General features: G+C 46.8%; 1 protein-coding gene across 2 annotated transcripts in view; it reads right to left on the reverse strand.

Moving 5' to 3' along the window:
• The window catches only part of MICALL1 (MICAL like 1), a 32,096-nt gene that overhangs the window by 6,939 nt on the left and 748 nt on the right, over positions 1-24,409 (reverse strand). The window contains exons 2-12 of one of the 2 annotated variants that reach the window (XM_082241355.1): positions 17,022-17,070; positions 13,279-13,420; positions 12,070-12,170; positions 10,104-10,240; positions 7,984-8,549; positions 6,598-6,661; positions 5,065-5,465; positions 3,968-4,455; positions 2,545-2,679; positions 1,612-1,741; positions 251-344 (exon numbers count right to left, since the gene is read on the reverse strand). In XM_082241355.1, the coding sequence (XP_082097481.1) occupies positions 251-344; positions 1,612-1,741; positions 2,545-2,679; positions 3,968-4,455; positions 5,065-5,465; positions 6,598-6,661; positions 7,984-8,549; positions 10,104-10,240; positions 12,070-12,170; positions 13,279-13,420; positions 17,022-17,070 (2,307 nt within the window). The remainder of the gene's footprint in view (positions 1-250; positions 345-1,611; positions 1,742-2,544; positions 2,680-3,967; positions 4,456-5,064; positions 5,466-6,597; positions 6,662-7,983; positions 8,550-10,103; positions 10,241-12,069; positions 12,171-13,278; positions 13,421-17,021; positions 17,071-24,409) is intronic. The other variant, XM_082241356.1, reaches the window with a different exon arrangement.

Genomic DNA, 24,409 nt, shown 5'->3' on the forward strand with positions numbered 1-24,409 from the left:
GTTGGAAGATCCACTCCTGGATGGGGAATCTTAGCCTCTCAAGATGCTTCTGGAAGACAGTTCCCATCATTGCTCACCACTGGCCATGCTGGCTGGGGACGATGGGAGATGCAGCCCAACAACATATGGCGCCCCCTGAACCTCTGATCTACCTGTTTGGGGTGGCCTTTGGCGCTTGGGATTGAGCCTGCAAAGAGTGGCACTTGCCCCCTAGAAAGTGTGTGGCCATTCATCAACCACATGTACTTACATATAGATGAGTTCAGACTCCCGGCGCACCAGCATGTGCTTCTCGTGGATGAGCTTGAACCAGTCAACCAGCAGGCCATCTTCAGGAATATCTGCTGGTCAAAGGGAGGAGGAAGGGAAAGAGCTCAGAAGGCCACACGGGTACGAAGCTACCTTATTGTCCTGGCCTATCTCGGATAAGGAAGATGCACGTCTGACAGTTAACTCTTTGTTGGCTAGAGAACCACTTACAGCAGCTTCCATTGTGCTCTGGATACACATACTCACACACTTCTAGCCTCTATGCAGCTGTCCATAGGTCTGGGCCCTACGGAGAAGTTGCAGCAACAGTGGGGCCCCCTCCTATCCTCCGGCTTATCTGACAGGCGGCATGCCCTCAATCTGAGACCTCCTGCACAGAAGTCGTCACTGCTCTTCCCTTTTCAAGCCCCTCCTGCTCCCAGGAGACAGTGGGACAGAGGAAGATGGGGAATCTACTGACCTGTCCCTCGCCTGAACCGTCTCTCCTTCTGCCTTGAATTGCCCTGGCTCCTGTCTCTCTGGGGTCACTACACTGTCCCCCTGCCTCTGCCACACACTCTTCAGAGCCTGACACCAATACTGAATTAGACCATTGGTTCATCTACCTTGGCAGTGGCTCTCCAGGGTTTCAGACCAGGGAACTTTCTCAGCCCTACGTAGAAATGCCAGGGACTGAACCCAGATCTTTGCCACGCACAGCATGTGCTCTACCACTGAGACCTTCCCTGAGATCTGCCCACCACAGAGGCAAAGGGATGAGGCAGCTACAGCAGCTCTTACTGTGAGTCCACATTAGCTTCAGGGCACCTGAAACCTAGAAATACTATTTTTGAAGCAGAAACACAACCAGGACACGCACAAAGGCATTTCCTCAATCACCTCCATCTCCGGACACAAATACCAAACATCCTGGAGGGTTGGCTTTTGTTTTTAAACCTGACCCGTCTTTTCCAAGTAGCCAACACTTAACCTCTTCCCTCCTTGCCTTTGCTCTGAACACAGAAACCCTTCTGCCTGAAAGTTCCCTAAGCAAGTATTACGTGGCATATATTTTAACAAACATGGATAATTCATATACATAGAATATTTTTTAACATTCACCCCATGAATATACACAGTGGGATAAGCAAAGATGGGCAGGTGGTGCCCAAGCCATGGAAAAGCAAACTTGGCTGCTTTCTATCAGGTGCGGGGGAACCTTTGGCCTTCCAGATGTTGCTGAACTACAACTCCCAGCAGCCCCAGCAAGCATGGCCAAAGATGACGCTCATATATCCTGCGAATATTCCTGCCTTCTGCCTCGCCCTGCGCAGCCTCACAGGCAGCGATCCACCACCCTACCATTATTTTCCATGCTGCGAAGCTTCCTTTCCAGCTCAACCCCTCGATGCTCCAGCTCATCCAGCTGTTGCTCAATGCTGTCCATCTCGCCATAGATGTCCTCCACTGGAACATACTGGTCTGACTGAACCTGTAAAAAGGCAAGGAACCAAGGATCATGCTTCCTGTTTCTAACAAGGCAGGTGTGGCTTTCTAGAAGAGAACTACTGACTCCAGGGTGGGAGGAGGGAGATAAGAGTCATGGAGAATACATTTTTGAAAATATGTATCTGTGAATTAGGGCAAGATGTAGGGCAGAACCTGGCAGGGGTCTCCCACCCAAAATCCCTCCTAGCCTCCTTACCTAAAATTATCACTACTGAATGTTTCAGATGGTTTCCTACACAATCATGAGGGACAGAAACTTGTTTTGGCCAACATTCTTAAGGAGACAAATTCTGGAGTCCACAGAATAAACATAAAGCACTGGTGAGGAACCTCCAGCCTGCAGGCCTAACTAAACATGCCCTGGCCCCTCTTTGACCTGTGCTTTCATTTCACCAAGCCTTGCCCCAGCACCTGCCCCACACCTGACCCCAGATAACTGTTCTTCTGCAAGCGAAGCTTGCCTTCAGCACCTTCAAAGCCAGGTTTCAGGCTCAGCATTTAGAATCTGCCCCAGCAGCTTTTGTTATGGTGTAGCTTTCAGAGGAAGCCACAACCACTGCATACAAATGCCTCACACCAGCCCTTAGCTCTCAATCACCTCACTAGAAAGTATGCAATCCCTCTTCACAGGGGTGGTATTCAATTAAGTTTTACTCAGAGTAGAACCCACTGAAGTTAACAAACACAACTGAGTTAGCTCAGTTAATTTAAATACTCCTTTTGTGAGCGATTTGTGGGAATTTAAGTAGCATTGCAAATGAGGCAGAAGCCCCCAATCCTCGTTACCTTCCGTTTAATTAGCGGGAAGCCATGTCCTGGAGCAGGAGGCCTTGCTGGCTTGGGTCCCTTTGGAGTCTTCTTAATGGAGGGGGATGTGACAGGCGACGGCTTCCGGTTGAAGGGATTCTCTTTGCAGGATGACTGGGGACAAACACACCAAGCAGAATATCAAAATATACCTCTTGGGCTGCACCACAATGGGATCCTGAACCTGCCACTCCACCCTGGCACTTTTGAGGACCATATCTCTGGAGCAGGGACTCAGCTCTGGCACCGGGGGGGGGGGCGTAGTAGCCAGGCCTCTTTTGCAACAGACACAGGCCAGGGGCTCCTGATTCTGAGCAAGGGAAATGAGGCAGTGCACACGAGAAATCACAAATGCTGGGGACACTCCCGACACCCATGCTCAGCAACTGAGGGCAAGCCAGCCACAGTGAGACTGCCTTGCAGTCCAAGGGATCCTGGTGGAACAGGGAATTGCATGGTGGAGCAGTGAGTTTTATATTTCCCGGGGTAAAAGATGGAGGGGGGGGCTGACACGAAACCCTGCAGCACTCTGTGGCTGGGGAGTTTCGTGTCAGCCCCCTCCTCTGCAGCTCATGAGCCACAGGCAGCCTTCATTTCAAGCCCTCTGCATGTGATCAGTTTAGGCCTATGTTAATTGGAGGGGGAAGAGAATGGAGCAAAAAGCCAAAACTGATGGAGAGATAAAGCAGGGGTGGGGGAATCAGAAGCCCCCCAATCAGCCCCCCCCCAGCACCATTAAACACAGCCCTAACAGACCTTTCCCTTGAGAACAGCCTTTGTTGTGCATGCCATATTTAAAGCAGCATTGTCAGAGGATCTGAAACCCTGTGCAGTACTTCATAACAGCAGCTTCTACCCAGAGTTAATTATTTGTAAGGCTGCGAAATAAGCAGTACATAAGATAACCAGCGGGTGGTGCTAGAGGCGAGAGTGGAGAGCAGGCCAAGAAGTTGTCATGTCTCTGGGAATACAGTGGTGTCTTGGTTTACAACCATAACCTGTTCCGGAGGTCTGGTTGTAAACCAAAACAGGTTGTAACCCAAGGCGTGCTTTCGCCAATGGGGCCTCCCCCCCAAAATTGGTTGTAATAAAAAAAAAAAAGAGTTGTAATCCAAAATAGGAAAACACACACTTCCGGTTTTGACGTGGTTGTAATCCAAAACGGTGGCAAACCAAGGTACCACTGTACGAAGACAGTGAAGCCCTAACTCTGACTGGGACTTCCTGGCCAGATGCTTTGTTACACACACAAACATGCACATGCACACATAAAAACTTCTCCGTTCATTTCAGGGACCTTTCAAAGTAACAGAGCAAGGCAAAAGGTCATTGTTTTTCAAAAACCTGCAGGGACGAAGGATGGGTCTCACGACCAGAACCTAGGAAAGCGACTCCAACTTACCTTTGGCTGTGCTTTGGGTGATGGAGAGCTCCTGGCAGCCGCACCACTCAGCTCCGAGGCCAAGAGGATAGGCGTGGGAATGGCCCCGGCCGAAGGCTTGGGGGAGGCTCCCCCAGGAGAGGTTTTCAAGTTCCCAGATGAGGAGGTTCGGGCAGTCTGTGAATGTCCCCCGTGTGCCTCGCTGCCATCGCCAGCCAAATCGCTGGAGGACAAAAAGGAGGAGTTGGCCGAGCTGCCGGGCAGGGCCGTGGGACACTCCTCACCAGAGGAGGAGAGGCGGGGGAGCGGAGGGGCTGAGGAGGAGACGACGGAAGTGGCGGCTGGGACGTGGACTGCGGGCTCCGAGGAGCTCTTGGGCACGGAGGTCTCGTCCAAGTCGTCCGCGCCCTTGGCCAAACACTCGGATGCGATGCTCTCCAGGCTCAGGGCAGGCGAGGGGGTGGAGGAAGATGGCTCCGAGCGGGAGAGTCGGGAGATGGGGTGGTGAGCTGCAACCAGGGGAAAGTACAGGTGAGACGAAAGTGGGGGAACTCAGGCCCAAGCATGGCTCTTTAGGCCTCTCTGCCCAGCCCTCTGAACCCTTCCCATGCCACACCTCCCACTGGCCTTGCTTTGGCCCTCAATTTGCCTGCATGGAATGTGTCCTTGAACTCCGATATTGCCTCTTGATTGTCCATTTGGAGGACAGAGAACGATGTGTGTGCGCAAAACCTAGCCTACTGGTCCAAAGGCAAAATTTACCTTTGCTGCCCCAGCCAATTTGCCCCCCCCCCCACAAAGCACCCAGGAGTGAAGGCAGCGATTGGGCAGAAAAAAAGTCATAGCATGACAGAACACCTTTTCCAGACAGGCCCATTCGAAAGATGGGGAACCTGAGCATCTCCCCTTCAACGTTGCTGGACTCCAACTCCCATCAGCCTCCACCAGCATGGCTAGTGGTCAGGGATGATGGGAGCTTGAGTCCAACAAAGCCCTGAGGGCACCCCAGCCACGGCAAGCATGGCAGGACCAGGCCTCAAACATCCAAGCCACGTCAGGGCAAGCCATGAGAGAGCTCATTCTTTTCCTTCCTGTCGGAAGGGAGGGTGGAGACTCACCAAGAGGGGATGCGTTGGGGGCCCTGGGAGCTGGCCGCTTCTTGGTCTTGGGGCTGCTGGTGGGGGTGATGCCGTACCAGGGGTGAGACCCCTTGGAGGTGGGCTCGCCCTCACTCTGCTCTTGCTTTGGCGGGCTCTGCTGCGCGACGACTCCCTCCTCTTCCTCCTCCTCCTGCTCTTCCTCATCCTCCTCAAAGGGGTTATACGGCTTGGGCTCCTCCGGAGCGGGCCTGCCTTCCCTGCCTTGCGCTTTCCCTTCTCCGCCTTCATCCTCCTCCAAAACCCTCGAGGGGCTCTCCTTGCGACTACCTGGCGGGGGAGGCGGGGGAGGCTTCTTCTTGGGCTCTCCCTGGACCAATGCAATCCAGGGAGGGTCTTTGGGCCGCGGGCATTCCCCAGTTCTGGCAGGAGAAATTATATGGGGTAAGGAAGGATGAAAGGGGGAGAGTACAAAATGGAAAAGAGGCTCCTCCCAAGCAAGACGCTCGGTCTCTGAAGCCCAAGGCTGCACATATTCCGCAAGTGTGCCACACAAGACCACAAGCTGATACTGAACACAACATTCACTCCCCCCTGCAGAATCTTAATTTACTTCATAACCCTTTGCTTAAAAAAAAGAAAAAAGATAGACACATGTATATTTTGAAGGCTGAAAAGCAGAAAGCAGATTTTCTTGGTACTGAATCATGACTTTGGTTGTTATGTTTAGAATATACACAGCCCTGTTATTTTTTTCTCCAGTCTTTCAGGCAGGAATACTGAGCAGCAGCTTTGCATTCTCAAGCTAAGGATAGTCTGATGCACTGAGAACAACCCTTTCCATCTGTGCTGGACTGGGAGACATCAAGTGACTCAGACATGACCCTGAGCCTTTCCATCTTCCCCTCTTTGTGGCTGAAATTGCTAAGAGCTGCTTAAAGCATGATGAAGAGTCTTGTGACACATGGTCCAGGGAAAACTACCTGATTTCTTAGCTTTGCTAGTCCTTAAAGGTGCCACAAGACTCGTTGCAATAGACTAACATAGCTACCCTTTGGAAATCAAGACATGCTGTTCTTCCTACACAGGGTTCATCTGCATGATTTACTATCTTGTCAGCCTTCCCCAACTGGGAGCCCTCAATATGTTTTTTAACTCCACCTCCCATCAGCCCCAGACCGCAGAGGAAGTGTTCAGGGATGGTGGGAGTTGCAGGCCAACAACATCTGGAAAGCACCAGATTGGAGAAGTGTGGTCTACACAGTTGTTTGTTAACTTGCATTTTGACAAGAGGTACACAGATTGAAGGGGGGCTGTTGCTGTCTGTATTGCTCTGCAAGGACCCAGGATTCTCTCTTCAATAGACAGTGGGGGGGGGGGAGTGTCACTACTTCAAAATAACAAGTTCTGAATGAGCCTCCATCTCTCACTTAAAACCTCCAATGCATGCCCATCCTGCAGCTCAATTTGCATGAACAGGGAAAAAGGAAACTGGAGGGAAGGTTGACATTTATCTCGCTGTCTGAATGTGATTTGCAAGCGAAAGGGACATACCGCTCGGAGGACGTGGGTCTGCCTCTGGGCTTCGGAACAGGAGGACAGGGCTCAGGAGGCCTACCTAATCCAGAAATGAAGAACACAAGAAAGGGTGCAACATTAGGGGCTTTTATGTTTAGGAGAGGGGGAAAGGCAAGTAAGGGAGAAAATGATAGATGTGTATACAATTATGAACAGTTTGGAGAAAGTGGATAGAGAAAGGATTTTTCTCCCTCTCTCCCAACAGTTTTCAAGCACTACTGAATTTGTTGGAAAATTCAGGACAACAGTTAATACTTCTTCGCATAGCACACAGTTAAATCTATGGGATTCATTCCCACAAGACGTAGGGATAGCCAGCAAAAATAGGTGCCTTAATGGAGGCTTAGACAAAGTCATGGCAGACTGCCATAATGGCTAATAGCTCTATGATTCCCCCTGTACTGTCAGAGGCAATCTGCTGCTGAATAACAGCTGCTGGGAACCACAAGTGGGGAGACTGCTCTTGAGCTCTAGTCTTGCTCGCAGGCTTCCCATAGGCCTCTGGTTGGCAACTGTGAGAGCAGGATGCTGGACTGGATGGGCCTTTGGTCTGATCCAGCTCGGCTCTTCACATACCCATGTGTCTCATCTCCTAGCAAGGACGTCCAAATCCATTACGCTGGGATAACTTGTCTTTATAGCCAGGGATGAAAGCTCCCAACATGCAGCTGCGCGGCATCTTGCGAAACCTCAGAAACTAGGAAAGTGGCCAATTAAATCATCTCTTGCCTTCTGGGAGCATGACTGCACAGCCGCACAGCTCCTTTCCCTCCACTCTGGCTACGGCTCTCTGGTCTATGCCCAAGGCACACCCAGCCTTGAATCTCCTCGCCCTTCTTTCCATCCACTCCACTGGTCCTTACCAGAAAATCGTGCTTGTGGAAGAAGAATGAAGCATCACACAAGGAGTGAATGCAGTTAATTCATGGGCACAGAATCCAGGTTATCTGTCCCATCAGAAGGGCATGTTTCACAGGACAAAAGGGCTTTCGCCAAGCTGCCCACTGCTACTGCTGAAATGTACCTCCAAAGGTTTTCTCGTATAACCCCCTGTCAACTGTATTTATTTATGCAGAAAATTCTATACTGCCCCTCAACAAGGATGGCTGCACTGCAGTTTACAAAAAAGAGAAAGCAGGGACTCTGCTCCTGCAACATCACGGGTGGCCACCTACCAGAGATGTTGCAACAGCAGGTTTCCTGCCTCAGGAGTCTAACTAGATGGCCTTTGAGGTTCCTTCTGTGATTCTAAGATTCCAATCCACACAAGCTGCAAATGAGGGCTCCCATTTCAGTTTGGCTATTGCCATGGTGCTGCACATGGGTTTTTCACTGCTTCCCTCTGTGCACGCATTTCCTTACCATTGGCCAGTCCAGCGCCAGGCTCACTGGATCCCTCGCTTTGCACATTGGCTCTGGGCTTCGGAACAGGCTGGGAGCTTGGCGGTGACAGGGCAGCTGCTGTGTCTGTGCTCTTCCTGGGGGCAGGCGTGGGCCGAGCCTCCTTGAGCTGCCCGTGTTGCAGGCTAGCCTTCTCTTGCATGAGCAGAGGTGGCTTTGCTGGCACAGGAGGTTTGGGGGGTGTTTGGGAGCAGGTTTCAGATCCGGGAGCAGGGGCGAGTGTTTCGTTCTTTGGCTGCGCAAGAGGCACCTCGCTTTCCACTCCATCAGCTACCCTCTCCCCCGTTTTGCCTATCTCTTCCGCGGCAGATGGGTGCTCCTCCAGTATTCCGTTCTCTTCCTCCGCACCAGTGCTCACTATCCCAGTCTCTCCGCTTTCCCCCACGTGCTGAAGATCTGGGCTTGGTCTGCGCTCCATCCTCCCGCTCAGGCCCAACTTGCCACGATGCTGGGTGCACACAAACGTGCCCAGTTCAGGTCCAGGCTTGTAAGAACCGGGGAGGAGAGTGCTGGAGCATTCCTTACACCTGCCAGAGACACAAGCAAAGCCTGTCACCAAACAGTGGAGATAGGCAAGAATTGCGGAGTTGTGATCACAGGCACCCTTAGAAGAACAAACTTCCCTTTATAGCTTCGCCAAAGATGCCTTGTGACACTCTAGGCTAAGTCACTTAGCTTCTCTGTTTCTTGAGTCCCCATTTGTCCACATAGAAATTACAACTGATTTGCACTTCTAACTCAGGCTATAGGTTTTCAGAGCAGAGGCTGGTGCCGTCTCTCTCACATGACTTAAACTCAAAAGCAGTTTTGCTCTCTGGGGCTGGATCTGTCTTCCCTTTTTGTGTGGGCAAATATGACACCATAAAGTTAATCAAGTACATTTTATTCCTCAGAGAAAAGACATATTAAGTAAAACAATCAAAGCTGGTTTGGAAAATGTGCCTCTTTCCTGAGAAACAGACGTGCCCCTCACTTTTTCTACACTACAGTCGTACGCCAATAACACAGAAAGCAGGTCAGAACTGGGAATGACAGCGAGACTTATGAGCCTCATGGATTTAGTAGCAGAACATCACAGTAGTGTTCTATATTCCCACAGTTGCTCATGTTTTTGAAAAAAATTGATATGCCCTCATCATTTAACCTACAGTAGTGATGTGAAAAAGCCTTGAAGCCCCATCTGTTTCAGCTTTCTTTTTTCTTTTTAGGCTGTTGGGTTTTAGAGGACTGGGTTTTAATCTTCAGTTTATCTGGACATTCTGGCTATTTTTATGCTGGGCTGTACATTGTTTAAAAGTCTGACTACTTTGTAGCTACTATTCACTGGCTGCTGTTGCAATCTGTGTTTTACCTGATGTCATATTTTTGGAATCATCTCTTAGAGAGGACCTTGAGCTGTATCCAGTGAGGCAGCTCCACTACTACAACAGACTTTTGTGTGTGCAATGTCCTCTCCAGCACCCCTTCGTACCATCAAAATCAGCCCTGGAGGTTTGGGGGGACCCTCAGGAGCAGATTCTGGGCGTTGTGGGGAGAAGGACATGAAACAGAAGTCCTCCTATTGTACTGAAATGCAGCCTTAAAAAGAAAGCTTTTAATTTAAATACTAATTAAAGGAGGACGTATCTGAAGAAGTGTGCATCCACACAAAAGCTTATACCAAGAACAAACTTAGTTGGTCTCTAAGGTGCTACTGAACTATCTTTCTATCTATCTATCTATCTATCTATCTATCTATCTATCTATCTATCTAAACGAGGACAATATCCTATAAAGACAAATAGAGGACAACCACCAGCCAAGTAAAGCCCCTTCTGCCTGATTCTCAGAACAGCAGCAATTATGGGACCCACTCAAGTACAGAAGTTTTAGGCTGCTGCTTATTTCTCTCTTTTCATAATGAAGTTACTGACCTCATGGTAGCTGGCAAAAATATGCAGGTAGTGTGTTCTCACAACTCAGAAAACAGAGATGATCTCCGTGGGCTTGGCATAATTAGAAGGCCATGCCTGGCAAAGAAGGATAAGGCTACAGGAGAGCAGGTGGCTCCACTTGGTCTTCAGTGAGGAGGAAGAGCTTACCTGAAGCACTGGCGGTGGTACAGCTTGCCATCAGCCAGGTAGCGCTGGACCAAGTGGACGTGTTGTTGGCAAGCTGCGCAAGTGCTGCTCAGGGTGGTTCGCTGGGACTGCTCCGCCAGGCCTGCAGCATCCTCATCCTGTCGCAACAGAAAGGTGGCGTAAGAATATCTCCACAAACAAAGAGATTCAGACATTCTTGGGACTGGCCTCACAGCAGAGCCTCAAACCTGAAGAAAGATCTATTCAGGTACTAGGGTTGCTTACCAACTTAGGGCTCCACTGTGCTGCAAATTCCTGCCCCACCCAGTTCAAAGTATTAAGAAGTGACTTATCCAACATCTGCAGCCCAGATCTCAGCAAGATGCTCTGGCTCTCAGCCAGTCTTGGAATGAATGGAGCATGATGCTCTTTCGAATGATGACTGCCAAGGAGGAAGAGGGGAATCTTCCAATACCAGTTCAATAATGTAAAATTCTCAACAGCTCATGGGAACTACTAAATCTCTCAACAAGACCCTTGAAAGAGGCACATATATAGCTTCCAGGTTACAATATTCTTTTCAGAATAGAAGCCATATCTTGACCTCCCTTCTTCTTCAGAAATCCAGTTGTTACCTCCAATTGGTTTGCATTATCTGGCTTATTCTCAATTTGCAGGTAACTGGTTTGTTTTCAGTAATCAGGAGTGGCCAAGCAGAGGTGTACATGCCACATCCACACACACATTAAAGCAATTTTCTATGGACTCTGATATTACAACCCCCCCCCCCGCAACCCTTCTGATTAAGTTATGGTAAAAGGTCTGTCTACATTTTCACTTGTAAACATGAAAGTTTCTGAGTTTCAGCAGAGAGGCATGCTATACTCTCTTTTGGATTTTTTATGTATTGTTAAGCCTGAGCAAATGTGCTGCATGACTTTGCAGGATCCCTAATTCACTGTCGCCTCCTTCTTTGCGTGCATGTTTCCATTCCCCGGATGATTGCAGGCTTCTGTGTTATTGTTTGACATGATCATGTGGAACTGTTGGCAGTAGAAAGTGTTATACTGAGAAGTCATGGAAGAAGCCAGTACTTTGTCTTCATGCATTATTGCTGACTGGAGAAAGACAGGTGTTTATCATACAACAACCCTGTCCAGAGGCAAGCTCTGTTTCACGGTCTCTGTGTGCAACTGAATCCTAGTTTGAAATGTGCATGACAATGTTTAACAGGTTTGCTATTTGCCCTGGGCAAAAATGTTGACCCCTGTCACAGGAAAAAAGGTTGTTTACAATAGAATTGTTTTTATCCCAAGGTGAAACAAGATATGTAGGGCTGATATCCTGTAAACACAGCAACCACTGATGTGTGTTAAGGGATAGTTATTTCAAGATACTCAATTATGTTAAACAAACAAAAAAAGGCCCTCGGATATCAGGAATAACAGCAACTCTCTACACCAAACGTGCACAATTTACAACTCAGGTATTGTGGCATTCATGGTGCTCAAACACCCCTTTTTTGCAATCCCTGGCAGGTAGCATAAACATAAGGTTTAGCAAACCCTTACAAGAGAACCTCTAACCCTATAGATATTATTGGACTACAACTCCCACTCTCCCAGATCACTGGCCATGCTGCTGGGGCTGATGGGAGTTGGAAGACTAACAATACCTAAAGGGCCACCCCTGCCTTTGTGGGCTGTTATTAGTGGCACAACGGCTGCATTGAACTTTGTGATTAACACCTGCTCTATACACTGCATCCCCCTTCCTGAAATATACATATCTCTGTGTCAAGTGCAGAAACAATATAAACCCTGCCACAGTAACCACAAAAGGAGAACCGTAAATTCTTCAAAGCTGAAGAGGACAGAATGATCAGCCATACTTTTTGAATCTATTGCTTTTGGAAAGAATCAATTCAGAAACTGGAACCTGAAGCAGGTTAGAGACATCTGACCGATCAGAGGAGCAGGCTCAGTACCTTGGGGGCTGATGTGGTCTCGGAGGCAGGCACAGGTTTGTGTGCTGGCAGAGTAGGTGAGGAGGCAACTGCAGGGTGCTTCATAGGCGGGAGGACTCTGGCTGCAAAGACAGATGGGAACCAATCCATGATGGTGGCTGATGAGTCAGTAAAAGACAGAAGCCCTCTTCAGGTGCTCACCTGAAAGCATGTGGGCTAAAAGTGGACAGGGGGCAAGTACATGTACCCAAGCACATCTCTGAACACAAACCAGAGGGAAAGTCAGAAAAGGGAGTCTTAATGTGTTTGGGTGAGCGTGCTTAGCCTCCTTGCGATCGAGAAACCAGCTAAGGCATGGGGAGGCTCAAGGGGAAGATTCTAGGCTAGTTGGGTGAACGCATTTAGAATCTCCCTTCACTTTCCCTCTCAACATGGCTCTAAAGCAGAGCTGGTAAATGCAGGGACACTGGAGATGGATTTGCTCATCTACCCTCACCCCCTTTTAGCCTGTATGCTTTCAGGGCCAGAAGTTGTAGAGTATCACTGCATTTGACAAAGTGGATTTTCTCACTTCGCTACTGTCTCATAGTTGAAAACACCTAGACAGGGGTGGCAGCACACAGCCTACATGAGTTTCTGTTCTTTCCGGTTGTTGTGGGCAAACTATTCACCCCACTCCTTTATACTTCAAAGCTGCGATGAGCCCTTAAGCTCGGCTTTCAGCCCAGAGCCCAGAAACATTAAGCAGCAGCATTAAAACCATGTGCAGTTCTGGGGATCTGCAAAATTTGGCAAATTAGGAACAGGCAAGTGTTTGTGTCCTGCCCCACGCCAGTCTCAGGAAGGGTGATGGTGTATTGCTCCCAGTATGGTACTTCGGAATCTACTAACCCAACTCACCAAAGGCAAGTATTTCATGCTCATGGGTGACTCAGCAGCTGAACTACAACTCCCATCACCCCAGCAAGTAAGGCCACAGACAAGGGATGATGGGAGTTGTAGTTCAGCAACTTCTGGAGGGCTAAAGGTTCTTCACACCTGCTCTAGGAGAAGGGCATGGATTCATCAAGCTTGGAGAAGTCAGTGCTCACCACTGCAAACAACTTTATGGACTGCAAGCGAGCAAAGGTGCCAATATTGTCATGGGGAGGGGAGCACAACTCCTCCTCTGTGTCATTCAGATCCCTGGAGGGGTAACTGTAGGAAAATGCCCCGCTTTGGAGCTCTCACCTTGGTTGGGGTTGTTGAAATGGTTGTAATACTGAGAGACGTAGGTCATGATGCTGAGGCAGTCGGGGACCTTCATGGAGACCATGTCACTGGGATCCAGCAGGGCAGGGATCCCCAGCTCTTGCTCAGCCACCTCAAAGGCCTGCAAAGGCAACAAAGAGCAGACAATCAGGAAGCGGAAGCTGACTCTGAGAAAGAGGCAGGCAAGCACCGCTGGTGGAACAAAATAAGGGCAGAAGTCGCCAAGTAGAAACTTGCAGTACAGAAGGAACTAATAAGGAAGATGACACATATTGGGACCTAGGCCAATCATACCACCTCTTTCCATTGGCATTGCTACCAGTCACAATGACTATGTTTTGCCTCCACTGTCAGATGCAGTATGCCTCTGAATGCCAGGGGATCACAAGTTGTCAGGGATCACAGGTTGGGAGAGTGTTGCTGTGCTCAGGTCTGCTTTCAGGCTTCCCATAGGCATCTGGTGCCAGAAGAGGCGGGCCTTTGGCCTGAATCAGCAGAGCTTTTCTGTGGTTCACCCCTGAAATTTCAGCAAGGGTCCAATGATCATTTCCACCATTTTAGTTTAACACCCGCCCTTCCAAATTTCTCTCTCTTTCTCTCTCTCTCTATATATATATTACACAAACACACACTTGAAGTTAGTGGCAACAGAAGTGCTCCTGCCAGGGTATGGCAAAGTGAATTTCTCCAGTCGTTAGCAATTGCTCGGGGACAGAGAATGAAGCAGAATAGAGATGACGATGCTATATTTGCTTCCAGCATGGCCCATTAGTCAGAATTTGGACTCTCACCAATTCTCAGCTGCACCACAGACTTACTGGGTGACCTTGAGGCTCTCTCCCTCAGTTTGAGAATGTTGGCGCTTATCAAATATAAAGAATAAACCATATTGTGCGGAGTATATTTTATTTATATGTTTGCTTAAAATTGCTTTCTCCCATTCCTCCCCCCAAGAAATATGTGTTCAAAGCGGTTGCAATCAATATAAAACATAAGACAACAACACTGAACAAAACACTAGGAAGAGATGCATATTAAACAAATACCAGTCACACAGAAATGGGAGCTCTGCCCACCACAGCAGTAGGAACCTAGGAAGCTGTTTTATACTGAATCAGACCATTAGTCCCTCTAGCTCAGAATGGTCTATGCCAGGGGTCTGCAACCTTTAAGACAAAAAGAGCCACTTGGACCCATTTTCGAAGGAAAAAAAAACCTGGGATCCGCAAAACCATTGCGACATTTAAAACAAATATATCTCCAGAGCCGCGATCTGACAGCGGGCGGGAAGGTGACGTCGGGACTAATGCACGCACCGCCCCCATGCGACGTCACAGCCAGTACAGCGCCTGCCACAGTGGGGAGTGTCGGGGCACACAATGCGCCTCCTCCCCTCGCTAGTATCCGCCCCGGAGCCGCGGCAAAGGTGTAAAAGAGCCACATGCGGCTCCGGAGCCGCGGGTTGCAGACCCCTGGTCTATGCTCACAGGCATTGGCTCTCAAGGATTTCAGTCTCTCCTAGCGCTACCTGGAGATACCAGGGATCAAACTTGAAAACTTCTGCTTGCAAAGCAGAAGTTTCCATTTGGTCTTGGGATGGGAGTTTAAACATGTTAAGAAAGCCTAGTACCATGACTTTAGTGCCAAGGGAAACATAAAGGCAAAACTTCAATAAAGGCACTCTTGACTAAGTATGCGTGAACATTTGTACGTACATATAGTTTGCTCTGGCGTTTTCCAGAATGGAACCACAAAGGATTATGTCAGAACCAGCCCATCTCCAGCAGAAGTCTGCAATTACATCAACGCTTGTTTGCCCAGCTGAGATTATTATTTACACTTGCTTGGTATCGCTGGAAGGCCACAAAGAGAAATCTAAGCACATTCCTCCACTGTCATGGCAAGCCCATCATGCTGGGCTGCATATTTGGGTCTGCAAGTTTGCTGTGCAAATGTGGCATCTCATATGCTACCCTGGAAATCTGAACTTGAATTCTGTTTTTAAGGAACAGAGTGGCGGGGGGCGGGGAAGAGAGTTTCTAACAAATACAGTCTGGTTGCAACTAGTTTTATTCAGTCTGTTTCAATAAGGATGGAGCTGTACACTGACCACATTCAGATGGCCATATCTCATCTTAATAAGTCACAGCCTCCTTTGGGAGGAATGGTGGCATATGACATTAATAAATAACAAAAAACAAATAAATGAAGAAAGGAGAAAAGTCTTTGGGGCCTTTGCCCCATCCTTCACACAAGCAAGCAAACATATCAGGAAGTCTTCAATTTACATCTAGTGGTATTGAGCTAAGTGGTATTGGGTGGTATTGAGCTAAGTTATTGGACCTAACTTAGTTTTCAGCATCAGTCTGTCTAGAGAGACAATGGAGTGTTCCTCCAAGGGTAAAACCAAACTGCTGTGTTAGCAGCACCGAAATGATCTCCCTGGGACACAAACCTGGGCAGTGTGTCTGGAGGTCCTGGACTGCCCAGGCAACAAAACCCCCTCTTAGCCTCGCTGATGTGGTCCAAAGGAAAGCAGAGCAATATGTTTGGTACCAGCTTGGCTGCAGGAGTTGCCAGAAGGAGGTGTAAAAGGCACCATCCAACCGTCTTGGGGACTCCAGATTTGTCTAGGGTTTACTCCTTAGCTTTTTCTCCTCCCAAAGATATCCCACAAAACAGCAGAGGTTTAGGATTAGAGTTTTCCTCTTCCTAGATGGGTTGCCTTCCCAGGTTGCCAAGCCCCTTCTGTCCCTCACCAACTTAGTTAGTAATGTTCATTAAATTCCATGGCTCTACACTGATTAAAACTTAGCCAAAAGGTTTCATAATTCCAGCTTGTTCTGAAGCTATTAACCATAGTTTCCTAGTTCAGACAAAATGGGAAACTACAGCTAACGGTTTGATTGTTTGTACAAGGAAGAAAGGATCCAAGAGTCTGTGTGTGCAGCCAAAAGTCTAATTCGATTTCAGCTTATTAATCTGAGATAAAATCATACAAACTACCTAAGTGAACACATTCTTCCTTCTTTTCAGTACTGGCTGCTTTCAGTTTCATTTCTGCTCCTTTTCCTATACAAACCAATTCCCCTTGCCAGGCCCATCTCTATCCCAGAAACATTAAGCAGCTCACGATCCAAAACTTTGGTCCACATGCATTGCATGCATCCATTTAAACTTTACAGAAAACTGAAGGTCCAACACTTTCCAGAAGCAAAAGCTGGTAGTTACTGGACAAGGCAGTTCACATTCATTAGATGAAAAGGGAACATCCTCATTTCTTTATATAGACTGAACATTTGGAATTTGCAAGCAAGAACCCGGGTACTTAAAAGAACACAAAAACAGAAGCACACAAGATCATCCTGGTGGACACAGCAGATGATCTTTTGGGTGATTCTATAGTCATTATTAATTAATGACTATTTATATTTATTATACTTCAATATCTTCACTCGCTGGATATCAACACATTTATATTTAGGTAGGAAGAGATAAGAGGGATAATCCCCTCTGTACTTCAAGAAGTGAATGCAGCCATCAGAAACACAATCATGCAGCCAGGGTTGGAAACAGTTGCCAAAATATCTGAGTACCAGCATCGTATTTTCTAGACACCTGGGCAACCAGGCACCTGGGATTTTTTCAAAACCTGCTGTAAGCCAGAATGGCGTCAGAATTAAGTGAAGTAATCAAGTGAGAAGACAGAGGCAGGGACTCACCAAGCGGTTGTTCTCGTATACATTGTCCTTGGAAAGCGAATTAAAGTCCCTGAAAGGAAAAAATAATAATAATAAATAAAGGAGGTGTTACAAGAGGAGCAGGAAGCACAGTTCAATCTATACCAGATCACACATGAGATCTGAGAGGCAGCATCTCTGGGTAACCATTAGTATAGAGACACTTCAAAGCACACTTTTCAAACCACAGAATCTTTGTAGTTTAATTGTCCTTGATGTTACAGGCAGGAAAATAAAGCTTCCGACTACGGCATTTTACAAAACACAAAGGCAGGAAATGCAGGCCGTAGAACCTTGATTTTAGGGCGACCAAAGATAAAAAGTGAGCTTTGGTTCTTATTATTATTTTCAAAAGAAAACCAACCCTTCCACTGCTGCTCCACAAAGGTACTGTACAGTTCTACACCAATATTTTCATAGCCAGTACACATATGACATTTCAGTCTATCCAAATAGGGATATACCATCATGTGGACTGCTTCACACATGACATTTCCCCTAGCAGAGGGCTGCTATACGTCCGGAATTTTCTGGACATATCTGGGATTTGTCCGTTGGAAACAGCATCTGGGCACAATTTCCCAAAACCGGTAAAAATGTCAGGGAAAACCCAGGTGTATGGCAACCCATGTCAGAAGTGTTGGGTTTTTGGCAAATTTCTTTTTAAAAACAGCTCAAAAACTTCAATTTTTTTTTTTGGGGGGGGGAGATTTTGGCCAAAACAACAACAAACAAAAAAACCTTTTTTGAAATATGGCAACTCTACTCTAGCATCCTGTAGTTGAAGAAAAACTTTGTGTATAGCAATGACAGCATCATAGGGGAAGGCTGTGGTTTGCCACACTGTGAAGTAAGTTAGTGCTTCCACCTAAAGGGGGTGGGGTGTAAGACCATTACATCCAGAGTCTAAAACTACCCAGTGGCACTTAATTGCTAATGGTGTGGACGCTTGTTCAGCAAAAGAGGTAACATTTGCCAAGATTTCCAGTACCTTTCGCAAAGGAGGAACCTTAACAAGCTAGGGCATGATCTGCAAATGTCTGAGTTGTTGCACATCCACCACAACAGCAACCATGATTGGTTATCATGGCACCATCTGCCCAATGATCTCAGCAATTGTGTGTGTATTTTAAACCCTTCATTAAGCATCACCACGCACCTGAGGTCAAAGATCACAGAATTGTAGGGCTGGAAGAGACCCAGAGCGTCATCTAGTCCAACCCCCTGCCCTGCTGCTTCATGTGCAAGAAAACAAGCACTTTGATTAAGGATGGGGCTAAGCTCCCTTTCTTCACATGGATTCATTTCATCAGTTGCACAAGGATTTTATTTTTAATTTAGTCTGTTCTCCTGCTACCCTATTCAACCCTGCAAAGCAAAGAGTTTTAGCACTTACATTCTATGCAACGTGTCCTGTGTTAATTTATGAATTGTAGACTTAAGGATAACAAAATCTAACTTTGACTGAAATCTTATGAATACTTTCTCAGGAACTCCATATGGCTAACTTCCTGAACAAACATATGTAGGTCTGGTCTATGCATGTCTTTCTTTTCCTGTTATTCATGTTACTTATAAAAACTGCCAAGTAAGAAGAGTTTCAATTTGTGGGCCCTACCTAGCAATGCTCCTCACAAAAAACACAGAGAGAACTTTGCCATCTCACTGGCATATTGCTGAGTGAGTGCCCTCAAGAGAAAAAAAGGTGTACTTTTTTAGCCTTATATGCAGGTCCCGGAAATAAGAGGGACCTGAGAGTATAGAAATAGAATTCCGGCATTAGAGTAAACATTGCTTTTTGTGCACCACCCAGTATCATTACTGCATCTGTTTCAGGGATGCCCATTTCAGGCCCCCAAAAGTTTGATCTGCAAATCAGCCTAAGCCTAGCTAGCACGGTGTGGGTATTCCAATTACTGAGGTGACCTCAGTGAAAAGCCTTCTGGCCACTGACTAACTACTAGATCCTTCAGGGAAAGATGGAGTATAAGGCACTCCTGTTCTGCATGAGCTTTCCTTGAGCAACGTAAGCTTGCTGGGCAATAGTGAAAGAGGGAGGGAGGAATGAAGGAAAAGATGCAGCTGAGAGCAGCAGCTCAGAAACACAGTGTGAAATGTGCTAGTTATAGCCAGAGTTGAGGAAGTTCACAACTGGATAATCAAAGACACGTGAAGCTGAACATTCATTTTTCTCCAAGAGGACAAAACACTCTTTTTCTCATCTGAGCAAGGTTCATGCATTTCCCAGCAAGGCCTCCTAGCAGTACTGCTTTTAAGCACATCCATCCAATGGAGACTTAACTGCAGGAACTACTCACTAAGAAAGGATGGGATTTCACACAGATACGGCCAGGAGGGGCTCGGCTCAACGCTGGAGCGGGTTTAGGCAACGCAGAAGCAAAAGTGGGTCATACGATACTGCAAGCTTCTCTCTCTGTGCTACTAGTAATCTTAGAAACCCACTTTGAGAGGTGAGGGGGAGCTGATGGGCCTTAATCCCTATCCCGTACCACAGACGCTGATTTCTCTATATCCATCTAGCCCCCAGGTTGGCAGCACAGAGAGCCAGGCAGCGCCTCTCAGGAGCCAGGTTTAGCCCAGGGCCTCCAGCTGCTAACTCTAAAGCAGCAGGGATTTCTCTTTGTGATGTATTTATTTGTTAATCTCAATATGAAACACTTCCTCTGTCATCATCTCACATGCAAAAAAATAAAGCACAGGAATGATATGCAGCCAGGACACAACATTGACTAGCTGCTCGTATATAAAAGGTGACTTAATGCTTGGCATGTATAGAGGCACCACAGCCCAGAGAAAACTTCACTGAGCCCAAGGATGGTATTAATACTGATATAGGACAGAGAGAGAGACCTCATTGGTCAAATTGAACCAACAGGCAACTCATTGGCCTGGGGTTTGAAAAGCTGTGTCTGATCCCAGGCTCCTCTGGTTCATTGTGTAGTCAGGGAAAAAAGCGACTACCCTGAAAACAAAAGGGCAAGGCTTATTCCAAGTGCGAGTGAATGACAAGGAACATATGGGTTGCCACACATCACCTTCACTGAATGGCCACAATGAACAGAGAGGGTGGAAGGGGTTTATCATCCTCTTCCTCAACCCATATCTGGTTCACCACCAATTATGTATATGAAGGCAGTTTCAGTGCCCCCTACAAATAGAGCTATGTGTATTCCACACTGGTGCACAGGGAAGGGGAAAATAACATACTTCAGCTTCCTTGGTGCCTATACTTAAAAAAAAATCAAGTTCCTAGTCCATAAGATTGTGAAGATATGCTTAAAAGCAGGTTGACAACCCCTGGTGAAATCTCAGGTCAAAATGACTGCAAGATTTCACATGGCCAATAGGCAGGATATTCCTCCCCTATAACTAGCGCAAGCTGAATAAGTCGGTAAGCATACAGACTAAATTACGCAAAATAAGAATTTAAAAGTATTCTATTCAAGTCACAGAAATCTTTCCTCAGTGGAGTTTTGATTTATTTGGTGGTAGCGTAGCTGGGACAGCTCAGTCAGTAGAGCATGAGGCTCCTAATCTCCGGGTTGTGGATTCAAGCCCCACTTTGGACAAAAGATTCCGGCATTGAATGGGGGTTGAGCTAGATGATCCTCACCGTCCCTTCCAACTCAACAATTCTATTACTTCTTACCACACAAAGCCCTGATCATATGGTCTGTGGAAGCTGTGGCAATGATTAATAGCACAGCTGCATGTGAGCATTCAGGGCTTTTATAGAATTCACTGTGGTCTTAAGCAGATTCTTTGAGTTCTCCAAGGCCTCAGCTGAAACAGCCAGTCCATGTGGAGGACCTTGCAACCACAGCCAGAACCCATTAATATGAAGGGAAGGAGAAAGGGTCTGCTTTTGATCTGTTCGAGTGGTTCTTTCCACTCTTAGATCCCCTGCTTCCAAATGAAGGCATACTAAAGTGGTTTAAATGATTCAACACTCCCCTTAGATGCTGCTTCGAAAATCCTTTCTTAACGTGCCATGTCCTTGTAAGGTCCTATGTGTCAAGTCTGCAATATAGTTCACTAAACTGAGAAGTGCTTAGTTAGACCATCTGCTAGAAAAGAGATTTATGTCCTGGATATTTAGCAGCAACGACTTCTGCTTAATGGGATAGAAAAGCTGTTTGGCGAAGTTTGCCACTGCTGAATGTAGCTCTTCTGACCCACTTGTTCAGACGCTGGCTTAGGCCACATGCTCTTTAAACAACTGCTTTTTGGACCCTTAACAGCTGCCACACACATCTAAAAAGTGTATGAACTGTTCACTGTTCTCATGCCTGTCTGTCATCGCACGTCAATGTCACACAGTACTGTATGGAGACCCTTGGCAATAACTTCTCCACCTGTGAAGATAGAACAATGTCCTAGCAACAAACCCTTGTTTGCTACAGGTTGTGGGTTTACTCTCTTGCATGTGGTGTGGACCTGTGCTAAACCGAAGCTGATTTAATTAGAAGCTAACTTTCTGTGTCTACTGAAAACATCTCAAAATTAGAGTAGAAATCACCAAGATAATGTGTTAGCACAATTCAGTCTCCATTCTGAAGAGTAGCAAATGTTCTCATAAAGAAGGGCCAATCATGATGATGATAATATAACACACATATAACAAGGGAATATTTATTTTAACAATTACATTCTGCTTTTCTTCTGTTATGGAATCCAATGCAGGGTACCTAAGGTGCCGAGGTGGTCACCTATCCATGCAATTGCCTAGACTTTCTTAGACTTCAGCAAGTCTCATGCACTTTCAGGTCACACCTTGGCACCATTTACATACATTACCACAATAAATTATCCTTATGGCTTTGTAAGGTAGGCCAGTATTCTTGATTCCATATAGAAGAGGGATGGGCCTGAAGCTGAGAGACTACTGGCTTGTGTAAGGCCGCCTTGCAAGAAAATCAAAACCAGAGACTTCACGTGTTTCTGGAAAATCTACCCCAGCAATCTGTCTCCTGCAGAGGTCGGTAAAATGCCCTGGGAACCTCTGAGGCAGAGCATGATGAAAACAAACCTACTGTCCATTACTGTTGCCATCAGTAGCCCTGTTCTGCCACCAAAGGAGGTGTGGCTAACAGTAAAAAGACCTTCTTGGTAACTACTCAATTGCTGAATTCTCTCTCCCAAAAGTTCAGTTGGCCCTTTTGTTCATAGTTTCCCAGTTGACAGACAAGACTTCTTTAAAAAAAATGATGGTCAAGTTTTTAATGAGTTTTAACTGTATGTTAAATTTGTTTTTATAACATTTTTACTATTTTAAATTTCTATCGTATCTAGACTGTTTTTGTTTGTTCCAAACTACCATGTTGCTGTTTAGTCGTGTCCGACTCTTCATGACCCCATGAACCAGAGCATGCCAGGCACTCCTGTCTTCCACTGCCTCCCGCATTTTGGTCAAACTCATGCTGGTAGCCTCAAGAACACCATCCAACCATCTCATCCTCTGTCGTCCCCTTCTCCTTGTGCCCTCCATCTTTCCCAACATCAGGGTCTTTCCCAGGGAGTCTTCTCTTCTCATGAGGTGGCCAAAGTATTGGCGCCTCAGCTTCATGATCTGTCCTTCCAGTGAGCACTCAGGGCTGATTTCCTTCAGAATGGAGAGGTTTGATCTTCTTGCAATCCATGGGACTCTACCATACGGGTCCTAATTCAATATATGTATATTTTTAATGCCATCCCCTGCCTGCAGCAGGGCCTCTAGATACTGCTGGACTCCAGCTCCCTCAGCCCCAGGCAGCATGGCCAAAGGTCAGGGATTATGGGGCTCGTAGTCCAGCAACATCTGGAAGGTCATGTTTCCCAGTTCTCACCTACATGGCTATTTGAAATGCTAGTTAATTTTTTTAAAAAAAAATATTTTAAATTAAAATCTTTGCCAAGTAAGACTTGCATTTGAACACTCTCAAAGCTCTACATAAGGAAGTTTCCTGTTGAAACGGCACCAATTTTTCTCCCCAAGCACTTAATCAGACCATAAGGAAGCAGCAACCAGATGCAACCGTCCATTGTAATACAAGCACAAAAGTCACTGAAGGACACAAACTAGGTCACATTCATCAATCTCTTGCTTTTGTCTATGGATGTTATTCTCCGGTGCTGCAATTCACAAGTCATGTTTATAAATAGTAATATGGAAGGAAGCAGCACATTGTCTGAGACAATGCAGGAAGCTTTCAAAATTAGATTAGAAGGTGAAGTATTAATTACTACACTAAATGGCAACGATAATACTGAATTGTCAGGAGAAGTTGGCACTATCACATACTAAAGGCAACCTGTCTCTCTTTCTAGAAAAAGGCTCAATCAGTTTGCAACAACCAGGTGTGTGATAAAGAAACTCCACAGTGTACTGGGTTAGATAAGGAAGCTGAACCGATCAAAGGTTGCACATGAATCTTGGCATTCAGATTTTAAGACAGCACCACCAGCACCCCAATAATCAGATGCCTCTCTTTGGCTGGAAAGCTCCTCTATGATTTCAGAGCAGCTATGCCAATGGCAGTCTGAGGCCACCGCTCCCATCAGAGCAGCCCAAGCAAAGAGGAGCCCCATTATCAGGTTCAATCTGCTCCCTCCAAGTCCTCTTTGATAAAGATGTTTTCAACCACCTAACTAGACCCCAGACTTCAGAAAAACAGTCTACAACCTCTCTTCCTTGATATGGGTTGACGACTTCGTCTGGTATTCCCTTATATATGGGCCTAGTTTGCACGTAAAGCTATGGCTTAGCACGAATGATCAATTAGGCAAGTCCCTCCCAGCCTAACTGCAGCCATAGTGCTCTTCTCCCAGCCCTAATGTACTACCCATAGTTAAGTCATGGTTTGGCTTAGTGTCCCATCCAGACTCAGGCTTATGGTTTGTCTCCCGCTCTCAAAAAAGAAAGAGTGATAAACCAAAAACAGACTTTGGTTACAACGCACAGTGCCTCTGCAGCAAGACCGAACCACGAGACTGGGTTCAAGCATAACACCATGGCTTTGCTCGCCTAGATCTTTGGTCTAGGAACTTATACGTCTGCTTGTTCAGGCTAAACCATGGTTACACGCAACCTGGGTCATGAGATCACTTTTAGGTAGATTAATTACTCCCACGTTTTAACTACCCTAATCTCTATATACAAGTATGGATGATCAAAGAAGGATTAAAAGGGCGGACTCTCCTTCCAGCCTTTTCTAGGCTCTCATTTTTGAGGCGAGGCCCTAATTTGTACTGGCAACCGTAATGAGCAAAGGACAGAAGTCACTCAGGATCAATGAATATGGAGCAGAAGGGTGTGTGCTTGGGTGCATGTTTCCCTTGACAAGAAGGCTTCCCCTCCTACCTGCCAGGTG

The sequence above is a fragment of the Podarcis vaucheri genome, assembly GCF_965113315.1.
Source record: "Podarcis vaucheri genome assembly, chromosome: 10".
NCBI classification, from domain to species: Eukaryota; Metazoa; Chordata; class Lepidosauria; order Squamata; family Lacertidae; genus Podarcis; species Podarcis vaucheri.